Source organism: Zootoca vivipara, chromosome 1 (genome assembly GCF_965207765.1).
Source record: "Zootoca vivipara chromosome 1, rZooViv2.hap1.1, whole genome shotgun sequence".
NCBI classification, from domain to species: domain Eukaryota; kingdom Metazoa; phylum Chordata; class Lepidosauria; order Squamata; family Lacertidae; genus Zootoca; species Zootoca vivipara.
Window position 1 is genome coordinate 75,674,607 of NC_142582.1, and position 13,985 is coordinate 75,688,591.

Consider the following 13,985-nt stretch of genomic DNA (forward strand, 5'->3'; position numbering starts at 1 on the left):
AGTTGGGGAGAGGAAAGGGATAAACCAGGCATCCCCAACCTTTGGCCCTCCAGATGTTTTGGACTACAATTCCCACCATCCCTGACCACTGGCCCTGTTAGCTAAGGATCATGGGAGTTGTAGGCCAAAACATCTGGAGGGCTGCAGGTTAGGGATGCCTGGGATAAATAGCACAGATTGCTTCTGCTGAAAACAGGTAGATCATAGACCATTTTAGGGGCTGGAACTTAATTTTTGCAAATTAATTTGGTGAGGAAGCTTAAAAGTATGCTTTTGAGTGTGAGGAATTCAAATCTTTTATTGGACAACATTTAGCTTGGTAATCTATGTTTTTTGAATAAGCAGAAAAACTGCTTTTGGAAAACCAAAGAATTTTAATTTTACCATCTGAAAATGATAATGATAATAATGATGAATAAATATAATATTAATATATAATGTAACTGCAAGTATTTGGCATTCATTTTTAATGATGTCTGTGCAATTTTACACACATTTTACTTACCAAGCAAAACTAAATTATATAATTTTAACAAAAATATCTTTTGGACACACTCATTTAGCAGCCCTCATCTTTGGAATTTGAAAGTTGAAAAATTCAGTGTGCCCGAAACAGGAAGGTTGTTTGCACTCTGAAGGCTGAGTAGAGTCAGATACACGGCCTGAGTTGAACTAAGGCCACTTTATTTAAGTTCAAACCAAAAAAAAAAAAACCACCTACAGAGGGAAACAACTATCAGTTGGGAACTAACTCTAATTTTAAGGTAAAACTGCAGCCATTACGCAACGAAACCCCTGTCTGTAGGAAATGGAGGTATGGCTGTACCAGCTAACACTTTCCTCGGGCTATACTGTGAAGGTGTGTAGGTAGGTCTTGCTGTATCACATAGACACACAACCGTCCAAGGCCCCATAGTTTCAGGTGGGTGGCCTATACCATCCCAGGGCTCCACCACACAGACTGCAAGCCTCAGGGTCAGCCCATCACCCAGAAAGGTGCCTAAACAGGTCACCGGGCTGCAACTCAATTGTTCCCTCTTTCTGCACCAAACTACCACAAAGGGGCTACAAAGGGCATTAGTAACGCTTTCCGCCAACTGAGAACAGTGGATAAATACATACACACAATGAATTTCTTAAATTACACTGCAGCCTTAGGTGAATTATAATCAATTGCATTCTGACAAAGCACAAAGGAGTCAATTAGAAAATTTCGGTCTTTTCCAAATTAGAGAAAATGTACATATGGTACTTGAAACTAAGAAAAGCCTTTATTACGTGATCAGGTTGAGACAAATTGAGAACCTATCAGCTTGAATAAATAGCCCTTTCCCACCATACAAAGACAGTTCACAAAAGCATGAAAGGGTTTTAATACCCACTATTGGATCTGTACTGAAAATGCAATTATATAAAGCTTTCAGATGTCTTTGTAGCTCCAGGGAGACCTTTGGCAAATCACTGTTTATTTTTTCACAGACCATTTGTTAAAATTGCGCCAGGCCAGTCTACACTTGTCCTACTCTCCATATGAAACTCATTCTTTTATAGATATGAGAATCCAGAGATTTCTTTATTGCCTACCAAAGACAATCTAGCGAATTCATGTAACAGATGCAACAGGGAAATGAAGGTTAGAAGCAATTCACTGTAGCACAAAAGCACACCAAAATACACTTGAATGATAAGCTATAAAATTAATCTCTAAAGACAGATGTAGTTCTTCAAAAATGAAAAGTCAGTAGTAAAAAAAATATTTAGGAAGAAAAATAGATTGCATGTACATGAAAGTTATGATGCAACAGAAACACACACACACACGTATATATTTATATATAATACTTTAAGGATGCCCCTTGTGACAAGTTATGAAGTAAGCTTAGTTACCAAGGGCCAAGGAGTAAAAGTCATAATATAAATTGGTAACTGTTAAGAAGCAGTAGGCAGGAATAAATAGCAAGCTTTTGCAATGGATGGAAGTCATTACGTCTCTCGAATTTATTCTCATAAATCCTGAAGAGACATTGCAGAGAGGCTGGTCAGATCAGGAAGGGGCTGGGAGGGAATTCAAAGGAGCTGCTTGTTGATGACCCTGGAGAGAGGCCAAGTGGGTTGGGATGGACTGTGTTTGGACCTGGGGGGGGGACCAAGTTACAGATGAGGAGTACTATCCCAGAGACAGTCTCAGTGCTGTCACCTCCCAGCATTCCTCTTCGACCCCTCCTACATCACCCGGGTGCACTGCACCAGCCTCACCCCTGGCTTCTGTGCTCACTTTGTCTCCAATCTTGGCACCCCTCCAGCACTGCTGGAGCCCACTGGCTTAAGAAAAGTAGGAAAGGCAGTTCCCTACTTTGTCCTGACAATACACAATTTCACCTTTACACTACATACGATCCCCAGAACATAATCCCTGTGCAAGTTGTATGAGTTATCTGTACATTTCTGTAATCCTGAATAGATCCAAGGTTGGAATATATCCAATTCTGCTGTGCACCTTAATCCTTATCCCTTGAAGACACAATTTTTTATGTTTCTTTTTTTGCTCCATACCAAGCTCCTGTTTATTCCCTAAGACCTTGCCCTATGAATTGTATATATTCAGAACATGAATTCTGGAATAATCATTCACATATTGTTTTTTGTATTGACCATGTTTCCAGGTGAAAAGAGAGGCAGCCCTTTAAAATGCTCATTTCATTTCAGAAACAGTGCCTTTCACTGCTCCAAAACAAAAGAAATGAAACTTAAAAGTAATCCATGCCTTCCTAAGACAACTGTCAGGAGTTATCTTCTCAGGTACAGGCAAGAACAAGGTTTTCTCAAATTCTAGGGGAAATACACATTATTTTTCTTCCTAATCTTCCAACAAACCACCTGCAGATATTAGTTAAAAACACTAATGCTCTCCTAAGACTCCTCATTACTGCTTTTTACTGATAGATTAAAAATTTACTGACTTTGATGTATTTGTTCCATATTGTTCAATTCTTCTTTAAGAATTAGGCAAATATTAACTCTCAACAATTAACAAGCAAAAACATTCCCCTAATTGTTATTCAAACAAATACTTAACTCAGTTTTACAGTACGTGTAAATAAATAATCACATGAAATATACTCCATGTGCCAGTCACCTCCATCACAAATGCAAAAAGGCTTCTGTACCCCACACCAGGACCTGGTACCCCATAACATATTCCTCTGCTCCTGTTCTCTATTGGAGGGTGGGACATAGCTGCCAAGTCTCCCTTTTTTGCGGGAAACCCCCGTATTTTAAACCGTTTCCCGTTGGCAGCCCAGATTGGAAAAAATCCCGTAAATCCCCCGGATTTCCTACCTGCCAGGGAGACTCCATTTTGGGTGCTGGGGCCGCCCGATTTCCGGTGCCCAGACATGGGTAGTGCGGCACTGGAAGTCGCTTCTACGCATGTCCGGACATGCGTAGCAGCGACTTCCGGTGCCGTTCCGCCCGTGCCTGGGCACCGGAAATCGGGCAGAGCGGCACCGGAAGTTGCTTCTACGCATGTCTGGACATGCGTAGAAGCAACTTCCGGTGCTGTGCCACTGCTGATCCCGCATTTTTCAGCAGGAGACTTGGCAGCTATGGGGTGGGATGAGAAGCAGCAGAAACTGGCTCAGTCCAAGCACTCTCTTCTCCCACTTCCCTGACAGTAAATTTAGCATTTAAGAAGAAGAGAAATAACCTGTGTATATACTGCAGAACAATGTAATGAGGTATCACCACTCTAGAGAAGTCTTAACAGTTGGATTCTAAATTCTTACTTTTTTTATATAAATATAGGAAAACCTCCCCCCCCTCTCAGAAAACATTTCTTCAACTTTCAAGGATATATTTTTCCCTCAAGGAATAAATCTATTGCCTTCATACAATATGAAGAATATTTCATTCCTTCCAAATGAACACCACTGGATATTAATAAAGTCTCATGGTGTTACTGCGATCATATTAAGAGCTTACCTGTACATGAGAAATCATCAACGCGGATATATCCTGGGACACAATCACAGCGATATGATCCAGGCAGGTTAACACAAACTGTGTTGGCATGACAATAATGCATCTTAGCAGCACACTCATCAATATCTGAGGGGGAAAAAACACCCCATGAGATTGCAATCAGCTGCACAGTTGCACATCTTCAGCGATACAACACTGAAATATGAAAAATGCTATATAAAAATATCCAACATATATCCACAAAAAGCAGAACATTTACAATTCTGCCATTAACTTTATGGGCATTCCTCCTGACCACCATAGCTGCCAAGTTTTCCCTTTTTTCGCGAGGAAGCCTATTCAGCATAAGGGAAAATCCCTTAAAATAGGGGATAACTTGGCAGCTATGCTGACCACCACTCCTAAAAGTAATTACTCATCTATTGGAGTATTCCAAAATTGTGAAGTGTTAAAGAGAAAGGTTAAATTAGTCAATTACAAATTAGACATGCATTCTTTCAGCACATTGATTTCAATAAAAGGCCTGTGAACTTATTTCCTCAAGAAGTTGATATTTAACATCACCTTTTATAAGGTTGGCCTACTTTGGAGGACAGCCTTGGGGACAAGTAGCCTGAGTAAGAACATGAATGATTGGAGGAAACGTAGCTCAAGTGTGCTGGGGAAACCCTTTCCCACTATGGCCCTAGCTTTATTCTGTCAGAGGAGAGATTACTTTCTGTATCATAGAGGTGGCCTCTTGCTAGTTCCATCCAGTCAAGCTGTGAAAGCATTGTGACCCAAGACACTTATGAAGGCAGCTGGCGCTTTCTTGATACACCTGGTTATATGTGTAGGTAGAATAGAGACACCAAAACAATGCAGTAGAACCCAATCCAGCTCTCTAACCAAGCTTTCAAACCTGCAAACTGCTTCCTTTTGACACACACTAGATTCAGACAAAACTATCAAATAGCTTCTGTCCCAGTTCCAACCTGGGTGGATGCACTTGATTCACATGCAGTTAGATACTCATCACTCCCCATTAAGCACTTACCTATTCCCCATTATTTATCACACAATACAAAATCCCAGAAAGTTTTATGGTACACAACAAAACAACATGCCTGTAACAGTACAGTATCATTCTGAGTTGTCAAAGAAATTTCACTTAAATCAAAATATGAGACAACCATTAAGAATCCTCAACAGACAAAATGTTGTCTGGATTGATTCTTATATCAGCGGAAGGAGTCTAGAAAAAAATCCAAGGGGAGTTTTACTTATCCCTCTTATCAGTCATATGCCCTACGTTTCATTCCAAATATATTAGGTTTTGCGGCAAACGGAATACAAAGTCTCCCTTTTCTTAATAATATGCACATGTGACCTCATTCAAATTACTGAAGAAGATAAAATTGCCAAAGTTGGGAGTAGTATGATATGTTCTAGAAAGGTATGATATGGTCTAGAAAGGCTGCAGAGCATTGTTACAATTATGGGAAAAATTCTATTATTCACAGGTGTTTTTCTTCTTCTCTCGGATCCCTCTCCCATAGGTATCTTAAAGCATATTGTGGGTAGACCAGCTCCTACTATTCTCCTTTGATCTGCTCACCCCATCAGGGATAAAACTGTTATGTGCAAGGTGCACCATCTGCCTCCGTTTTATTTCAGTTACACTTGGGGCAGGTTTGGACAGGTGGCGATGAAGCTTAAGAACCCCTGCATTAGGATTTACCTAAAGGCAATATTTGGGATGCAGATGGCTTTTGCTTTATTGTCCAGCTGTGCTTGATCTTCCTGGTACATAAACTGCATTTGCATGAGTCATTTCAGTTTTACATTTCTTATTTTTCTAGTATCGGTGTTAAGGAAATACTGTCCTGTTACATACCTTTTTCTAGTTGGCTGGAGTGAATACAGCTATCCCTGAAAGTCTGACAGAGTTCATGTGAGTCTGAATAGGTAAAACAAGGACAACAAAACTAGCTTCATTGTTCTTTGTTCTACTACATGTTGGTAGAAATGATGAAAGGGGCTTTGCCTCCCACGCTGATGCAATCCTGTATTTGTGTGCTGAGTGCCAAGTAGACCAGCTGTCATGAACACTACTATCCTATAGACATCAATGCAGTAAGTAGGAAGCTTGAGCAACTAACGAAATCACTTTGCACTGGTCACCAAGCAGCTGTCAACTGACAGGGACTTTTGATCAGTGAGTGGTCTGGACTGAATCTGAAATGATGGCTTGAAGGCAAAAGATGGGATACAAATACCTTGAGCGATCAAGTCCCCTCGCTTTTGCTATTTCTGAATGATAATCCCCTTGAAAAATGGGGGGGGGACTGTCAAAGCCTGAAAGACAAATGGCAAGGAAAAAGAGTCACTCTCTCTATCAAACCATAGTGCTCTGCAGCCATATGGGGCACACTTGGCTGTAAGTACAGGCTTACACTGCTCTGCTTGCTATCTTTTAAAAAAACAATGCAGGCTTTTATTTCATTCCTTTGAAAGGGTTTTGTTTAATCATGTATAATACTGAATCATAGATGTAAAGGAAGAGAGATAGGAAATATGTCAGAACTAGTAAGGTATCCATCTAAAAATTAACCTGACAAGGTTCCATGTTTGTCTGAAGCTTCAACAATGAATTTGAAAGACATGAGCCATGTCATTAAAAAAGGGGGAGTGCTGAAAAAACACCGAATGTTACAGATTTAACTAGGATTTTCTTTTAGTAAAAAATGGAAAGTTTCTTAGTTTATTTTTATTCATAAAATATTTACATACCACTATTCATTAAAAAATATCAGTGAAGTTTACATTAAACTTTTGATAGCAATAAGGGTAAAAATCTACAGCTTTGAATAGTTTCTCTGTGGCATTGTCTTCCTTTATTTATGTATACCTCTAATTTCAACCAAGGTCCACTGCCATGGGAGCATGTATGACACTCTCTTCTAGCTCCTTGCAGTTGCTAACTCCCATCTTAGGTTCCATGCTTTCCTCCCTACAGGAATGGGGCAGGAAGAGCTACAGGTAAATTTACAGGCTGGTTAAAGGTTAAAAAAAAGGTGGTCCATAAAAGTAGCCTTTTGTCAACATGTAGGTTTTTTTGCCTGCTGGATTTTGGTGACATAGTCCAGGCTAGCAGCAGACTGCACCATTCTATCTAAGCCACTGCAGCATCCTGGGATGGAGAGGAGCAAGGCAGCACACAAACAAGCAGGAGCCCCGGGCATCTATTTGGGTGCTTGCTTGAAACTTAGCTCTTTAAACAGGCTTTCCAAGGGGGAGGTTCCAGCTATGTTGATATATTAATCTGACTCACTGTTTTTGGTGTGTTTTTTAAATAAATTTTGTGAATGTAATTTAATTGTTGATTTTAGGTTGTATAGAATTGGTTTCCAAATAATAAAAGTTTAAAACAAGCATCATTTCCTTTCCCCCCAGGACTTCCTGCTAGTAAAATGATTTTGCTAAGATATGTTCAGATCAAAGGATGTAAAGTAATGGTTGTGATTTCATTTATCTGTAAAAATACACAAGTTTAAATGCCCAGGATTTTTTTAAAAAAAATCTGCAACATTGTAACAGCACTATCCATAAACCACAATATGGTACACATCACTTTGGCTATAATGGAACTCAAATTGTGATTCATGTGAGTAGATTGCTTGTCGCATTTGAAATATTAGAGCTTGTCTTCTGGTGGTCTTTTGAGGTGATAAAAATACATGATTTATGTCTTTCCCTGCAATGGTGGTGTAGTTTGCTTTTCTTATAAAAATGTTCTACTTATGGTCTTTAAAATGAAACTTGACACAGCATAATGATCCTTCACATATCACTAACTTCCATCTGCATAAGCTAGTTTGCTGTAATGACAAAGAGTCACTGGGGCCAAAGCTTTTCAGTAAGAATCACTGCATCATAGTACATGGCTTAGTATGGCATAGTAGATGACGGCATTCATCTGATGTGGAGGTACTTCATTAATATTTGCATTCTGGCAGCTTTCATTCTCTTGACATTTTGTTCTTTACTGCAACAATAACTGGAAACCAGCCATCCAAAGAGAGCTACGGTATATTCCCCATGCATCTGAAATACGATAGGGCCAATTCAAACAACCATGTTTATCACAGGATAACTGAGTGAAATGGCTATCATGTCTCTGCTGTCACAGACAGCCTTATCAGCACATCATTGAAAGTATGCTTATCAAGTGTTAAGCTTATCATTTGATAGCTATCACTCACACAAACCTGACCTTCCCATAAGGGAAGCAGATGTTAACAAAAATAGAAAGACAATACTGGAGCATCAGTATTCAGTGTTGCAAGCTGGCATAGCTCCACTGATCTATTGGGAAGCTCATACTGTCTATTAATTTCTTACATCTTGTCAGATATCAATAAAAAGGGCCATTGCAGAAGGCAATGAGTGTTGAACACTGCAGGTACGTACCAAACAACACCTTTTAGTTCCAGCCGCAGCTAAGTCTGTATTCTGCTCTGGTCAGACCTCACCTAGAGTACTGTGTCCAGTTCTGGGCATCACAGTTCAAGAAGGATACTGACAAGCTGGAACGTGTCCAGAGGAGGGCAACCAAAATGGTCAAAGGCCTGGAAACGATGCCTTATGAGGAACGGCTTAGGGAGCTGGGTATGTTTAGCCTGGAGAAGAGAAGGTTAAGGGGTGATATGATAGCCATGTTCAAATATATAAAAGGATGTCATATGGAGGAGGGAGAAAGGTTGTTTTCTGCTGCTCCAGAGAAGCGGACACAGAGCAATGGATTCAAACTACAAGAAAGAAGATTCCACCTAAACATTAGGAAGAACTTCCTGACAGTAAGAGCTGTTTGGCAGTGGAATTTGCTACCAAGGAGTGTGGTGGAGTCTCCTTCTTTGGGGGTCTTTAAGCAGAGGCTTGACAGGCATATGTCAAGAATGCTTTGATGGTGTTTCCTGCTTGGCAGGGGGTTGAACTGGATGGCCCTTGTGGTCTCTTCCAACTCTATGATTCTATGATTCTAAGTCACTTGAAGTACTAGGTGCTTCAGCCAAAGGCTTCTTCCTTCTTGCCAGTCATCACCTAAGGCCCTTCTAAGTATCTGAAATTCTGGGTTGCCCAGGCAGCACTACTTCCCAATCACGGATGCTTCCCATTTCCCTTTTCAGACTCCTTGACTGTGACATCAGCTTAGTATCAGTTGCTGTATCTGGGATAGCCTTCCTGATTACTGGCTGCGGCCATCATCTTCACAATTCTCTACCTTACTGGCTGCCATAGGGCTTACATGGGGCTTTAAATCACCTGAGGCTTCAGGTCTACCACCCATCACCTGATAGTAGAGCCAAAGCCTGAATTTTCCCTTGCCAGTGAACAATTGGGTGCACAGTATAAGGTTCCTGATTAGGCATTGACAGCTTTGTCTTTACCTGCCCCACACCAGATGTCGCAGGTGTCGGGCAGGTGAGCATGCTTTGAGGAAAATGTGTGCCAAATCTGAATCATTGATGGGCGAAGTATGGCTTGCAAGTTAGTGGTTTCCCACCCCACCCCTGCCCTGGTCCCTTTGTCCCCTAAGACCTACCCAAGTCAGGTAACCAAAGATGCTCTGCAAGGTCTTTTACCTCTTTTCTGAAAGGAACTGTACACATACTCTGAAATCCAAGACTCTGCTCAAAGAGGTATAAGGTAAGATTATCTCTCCTTTATTAAATAATAATAATAATAATAATAATAATAATAATAATAATAATAATAGTTTATTTATACCCCGCCCATCTGGCTGTGTTTCCCCAGCCACTCTGGGCGGCTTCCAACAGAAAAATGAAATAAAATAATCAATTAAACATTAAAAGCCTCCCCGAACAGGACTGCCTTCAGATGTGTTCTAAAAATCTGGTAGCTGTTTTTCTCTTTCACATCTGATGGGAGGGCGTTCCACAGGGTGGGCGCCACCACCGAGAAGGCCTTCTGCCTGGTTCCCTGCAACGTGGCTTCTCGCAACGAGGGAACCGCCAGAAGGCCCTCGGTACTGGACCTCAGTGTCCGGGCAGAACGATGGGGGTGGAGACGCTCCTTCAGGTATACTGCACCGAGGCCATTTAGGACTTTAAAGGTCAGCACCAACACTTTGAATTGTCCATGTCCATCATTCTTTCTTTTCCTAAAGAAACTTTGGATATACTTTGACATTTGAGTTCTTTGGTCAGAAAGGACATTTCTCCAGAATTTCTCATTAAAATATTCCCTTTGCACTAAGACTGTAAGGTCATTAAGCTATTGACCACGTTCTAAAGATCCTTCCCAAGCTTCTTTAGGTTTTGTAACTTTGGGAAAGTAAATCTAAATCTCATTCCCCGCCCCCGCCCCCACCCCTCAGGGCTAGGCTTGAAGAAAGATCTATGTCAGTAAGGTTTAGAACAACTGCGGCCCTCCAGATGTTTTGGCCTATAACTCCCATGATCCCTAGCTAAGAGGACGGGATGGTCCAAAACATCTGGAGGGACGAGGTTTGGGGGTGCCTGGCTTAGAACATCTTCACCCAACTTGCTGAACAGTTTAGGGAGTTTCAGTCATTTCAACCAAACCAGTACAGTATAGTACTTCTTAGGGAAACCCTTACAAAATGGGGGTACACTAATAAGGAAAGATTTCCCATAATGATCTGTCACAGTGACAAATTGCACAGGAAAGAAAAACAGTTGTGGCCTTCCTTTCTTATTTTCCTGAAAGAAAAAGAGTGGCTGCTCTGATAGTTAGAGGGCCTCTTCTTGCAACGGAAAGGAGGAAGTTCTGCTCTAGCTATAAGGCTGCATAGGAGCTTTATTTCAGGCACTAGGAAACTTTTGTACATCTAGTACCTCAGTACTCCTCAAAATGCAATTTCCGTGAGAAAATTAAAATATCCACTTGACTGAGAGAGAGAATTTTTTTACAAAGCCCAGAAATGACATATTATTGGCAAAATGTAAGACAGAGTCCCAGGGTCTGGGAAAGAGAAATTGAGCTAAAACAACCACCAAGAATTACAGAAGCAAAGGGGCAGGGCTTTTAAAGGAAAGAAGACAGAGCAGGCATAAGGGAAGAAGTGGTGCGGCAAAGATTAAGAGAGACTGGAGGTGGGGGGAAATCTCACAATGGTCTTATGGATAAGAAAGATTTCTGTCATCACAAATACCCAAAAGAATAAACTGTGGAGGTGAAGCAAGTGTAGTCCGGTTCAGCAGGAAGCTGAATTTCATATGTGCGGCACATTAAGTCAAATCTGAAGTTGAAGCTCTTTGCTAATTCAATATTTATGTATGAACACCTCTTTCTTTAAAAGGCTCTTAGCATTAGACAGAGATACACAAAATCAAGTAATTAACATTTGCTGGAATTAAACCATTTAAAAAATATCAAGTAATAAATATACACTTCATATTCTCAACAGAAAGGAGATTTTCTTAACCCTAAGTAAATGGCTGCAGAATTTTGATAAATGCATTAATGGAAAACATGCCACTTTTACTTAAACTAGGATACTTGATAATATATTCATAAAGCATCTGACAGTCTGAAACAAATTATTTTTAAAACACATTTAGAATTTGCATATATGAAAATGCTGTTTAGTAAACAGAGTATGTAAACAATATGAAAACCTTAGAACAGGGTATTTAAGAAGAGCAGTTTTTGCCTTGGCAGAATCTCACTCTGTGACTCATACATTCTACCTCAACAAGGGATGTGGTTGCTTCTCACCTTGGCTGCTCTTCCTGCTCTCCCAAAGCCTTTGACACAAACATCACCCACTTGCCCTTTCCTGCCCCCACTGCCACTGGTTCCTCCTGCAAACATGGCAAGCCTTGAATCATTGAAGCAGACAGTGGGGGAGAAGAAGAAGGAGCAGAACTTAAGCCAAAGTGACATTGTCTGCCCTGCAGCTGCAACAGCACCCAAAGCCCAGAATAAGAGATTCAGAAGCAATCTCAGTGAACTGGTAACATACCTGATTAGTCTGGTTTTAGTAACAGACCAAATAATATTGGCTGAGGAAATGCCCTGAGGCTTCTCTCAACAACAGTCTCCTTACAGAAAAGTTAGCTTTGTCAAACCCAATGGAGACTTGGGCGATCAAGCCTGAGCTTCCATATCCACTGCCCACAATGAACCATCGTTGGCAGAATTGGCAGCAACACCAGAAGATATATCCTATGCTTACAATAATACTTTATTCTCTTGCTAATTACAATGTTTTAAATGTGCATTTTATATTTATATTTTTTATATGTCCATTCTTGGGCAAGGTGATCGAGCGAGTGGTTGCTGAACAACTTCAGGCACGCCTGGAAGAAGCGAACCATTAGGATCCCTTCCAGTAGGGATTCAGGCCTCATCATGGGACAGAAACTGCATTGGTTGCACTGGTTAATGATCTCCACAAAGGTGAGAGCTGTTTCCTAGTTCTGCTGGATCTCTCAGAGGCTTTTGACACCATCGACCATAACATCCTTCTGGACCGTCTAAAGGGGCTGGGAGCTGGGGGCCACTGTTATACAGTGGTTCCATTACTTCCTCCTGGGCCGTGTTCAGAAAGTGGTGGTGGGGATGAGTGTTCAGACCCCTGGGCTCTCACTTGTGGGGTGCCTCAGGGTTCTGTCCTCTCCCCCATGCTTCTTAACATCTACATGCAGCCGCTGGGAGAGATCATCAGGGGGGTATAGGCTGGGTGTTCATCAGTATGTGGATGATACCCAGCTCTACCTCTTTTTCAAATCAGAACCAGTGAAGGCAGTGAAGGTCCTGTGTGAGTGCCTGGAGGCAGTTGGAGGAAGGATGGCGGCTAACAGATTGAGGTTGAATCCTGACAAGACAGAAGTACTGCTTTGGGAGCACAGGAGGAAGGCAAGGACTCCCTGGTCCTGAATGGGGTTACTTTGCCCCTGAAGGACCAGGTGCACAGCCAGGGAGTTATTTTGGACTCACAGCTGTCCATGGAGGCACAGGTCAATTCTGTGTCCAGGGCAGCTGTTTATCAGCTCCATCTGGTACGCAGGCTGAGACCCTACTTGCCCGCAGACTGTCTCGCCAGAGTGGTGCATGCTGTAATTATCTCTTGCTTGGACTACTGCAATGCGCTCTATGTGGGGCTAACCTTGAAGGTGACCTGGAAACTACAACCAATCCAGAATGCGGCAGCTAGACTGGTGACTGGGAGGAGCCGCCAAGACCACATAACACCGGTCTTGAAAGTGCAAGCTGGATTTCGAAAGGGCAGAGGAACCAGAGACCAAATAGCAAACATGCGCTGGATTATGGAGAAAGCTAGAGAGTTCCAGAAAAACGTCTACTTCTGCTTCATTGACTATGCAAAAGCCTTTGACTGTGTCGACCACAGCAAACTATGGCAAGTTCTTAAAGAAATGGGAGTGCCTGATCACCTCATCTGTCTCCTGAGAAATCTCTATGTGGGACAAGAAGCTACAGTTAGAACTGGATATGGAACAACTGATTGGTTCAAAATTGGGAAAGGAGTACGACAAGGTTGTATATTGTCTCCCTGCTTATTTAACTTATATGCAGAATTCATCATGCGAAAGGCTGGACTAGATGAATCCCAAGCTGGAATTAAGATTGCCGGAAGAAATATCAACAACCTCAGATATGCAGATGACACAACCTTGATGGCAGAAAGCGAGGAGGAATTAAAGAACCTTTTAATGAGGGTGAAAGAGGAGAGCGCAAAATATGGTCTGAAGCTCAACATCAAAAAAACCAAGATCATGGCCACTGGTCCCATCACCTCCTGGCAAATAGAAGGGGAAGAAATGGAGGCAGTGAGAGATTTTACTTTCTTGGGCTCCTTGATCACTGCAGATGATGACAGCAGTCACGAAATTAAAAGACGCCTGCTTCTTGGGAGAAAAGCAATGACAAACCTAGACAGCATCTTAAAAAGCAGAGACATCACCTTGCCAACAAAGATCCGTATAGTTAAAGCTATGGTTTTCCCAGTAGTGATG

At 41.6% G+C, this 13,985-nt stretch overlaps 1 protein-coding gene across 3 annotated transcripts in view; it reads right to left on the reverse strand.

Moving 5' to 3' along the window:
- NELL1 (neural EGFL like 1) overlaps nucleotides 1–13,985 on the reverse strand; it is a 376,722-nt gene that overhangs the window by 160,603 nt on the left and 202,134 nt on the right. For 2 of the 3 annotated variants that reach the window (XM_035117446.3, XM_035117428.3), the window contains exon 13: nucleotides 3,982–4,107. The exons of the other annotated variant lie outside the window; for it this stretch is intronic. In XM_035117446.3, the coding sequence (XP_034973337.2) occupies nucleotides 3,982–4,107 (126 nt within the window). The remainder of the gene's footprint in view (nucleotides 1–3,981; nucleotides 4,108–13,985) is intronic. 3 annotated transcript variants of the gene reach the window in all.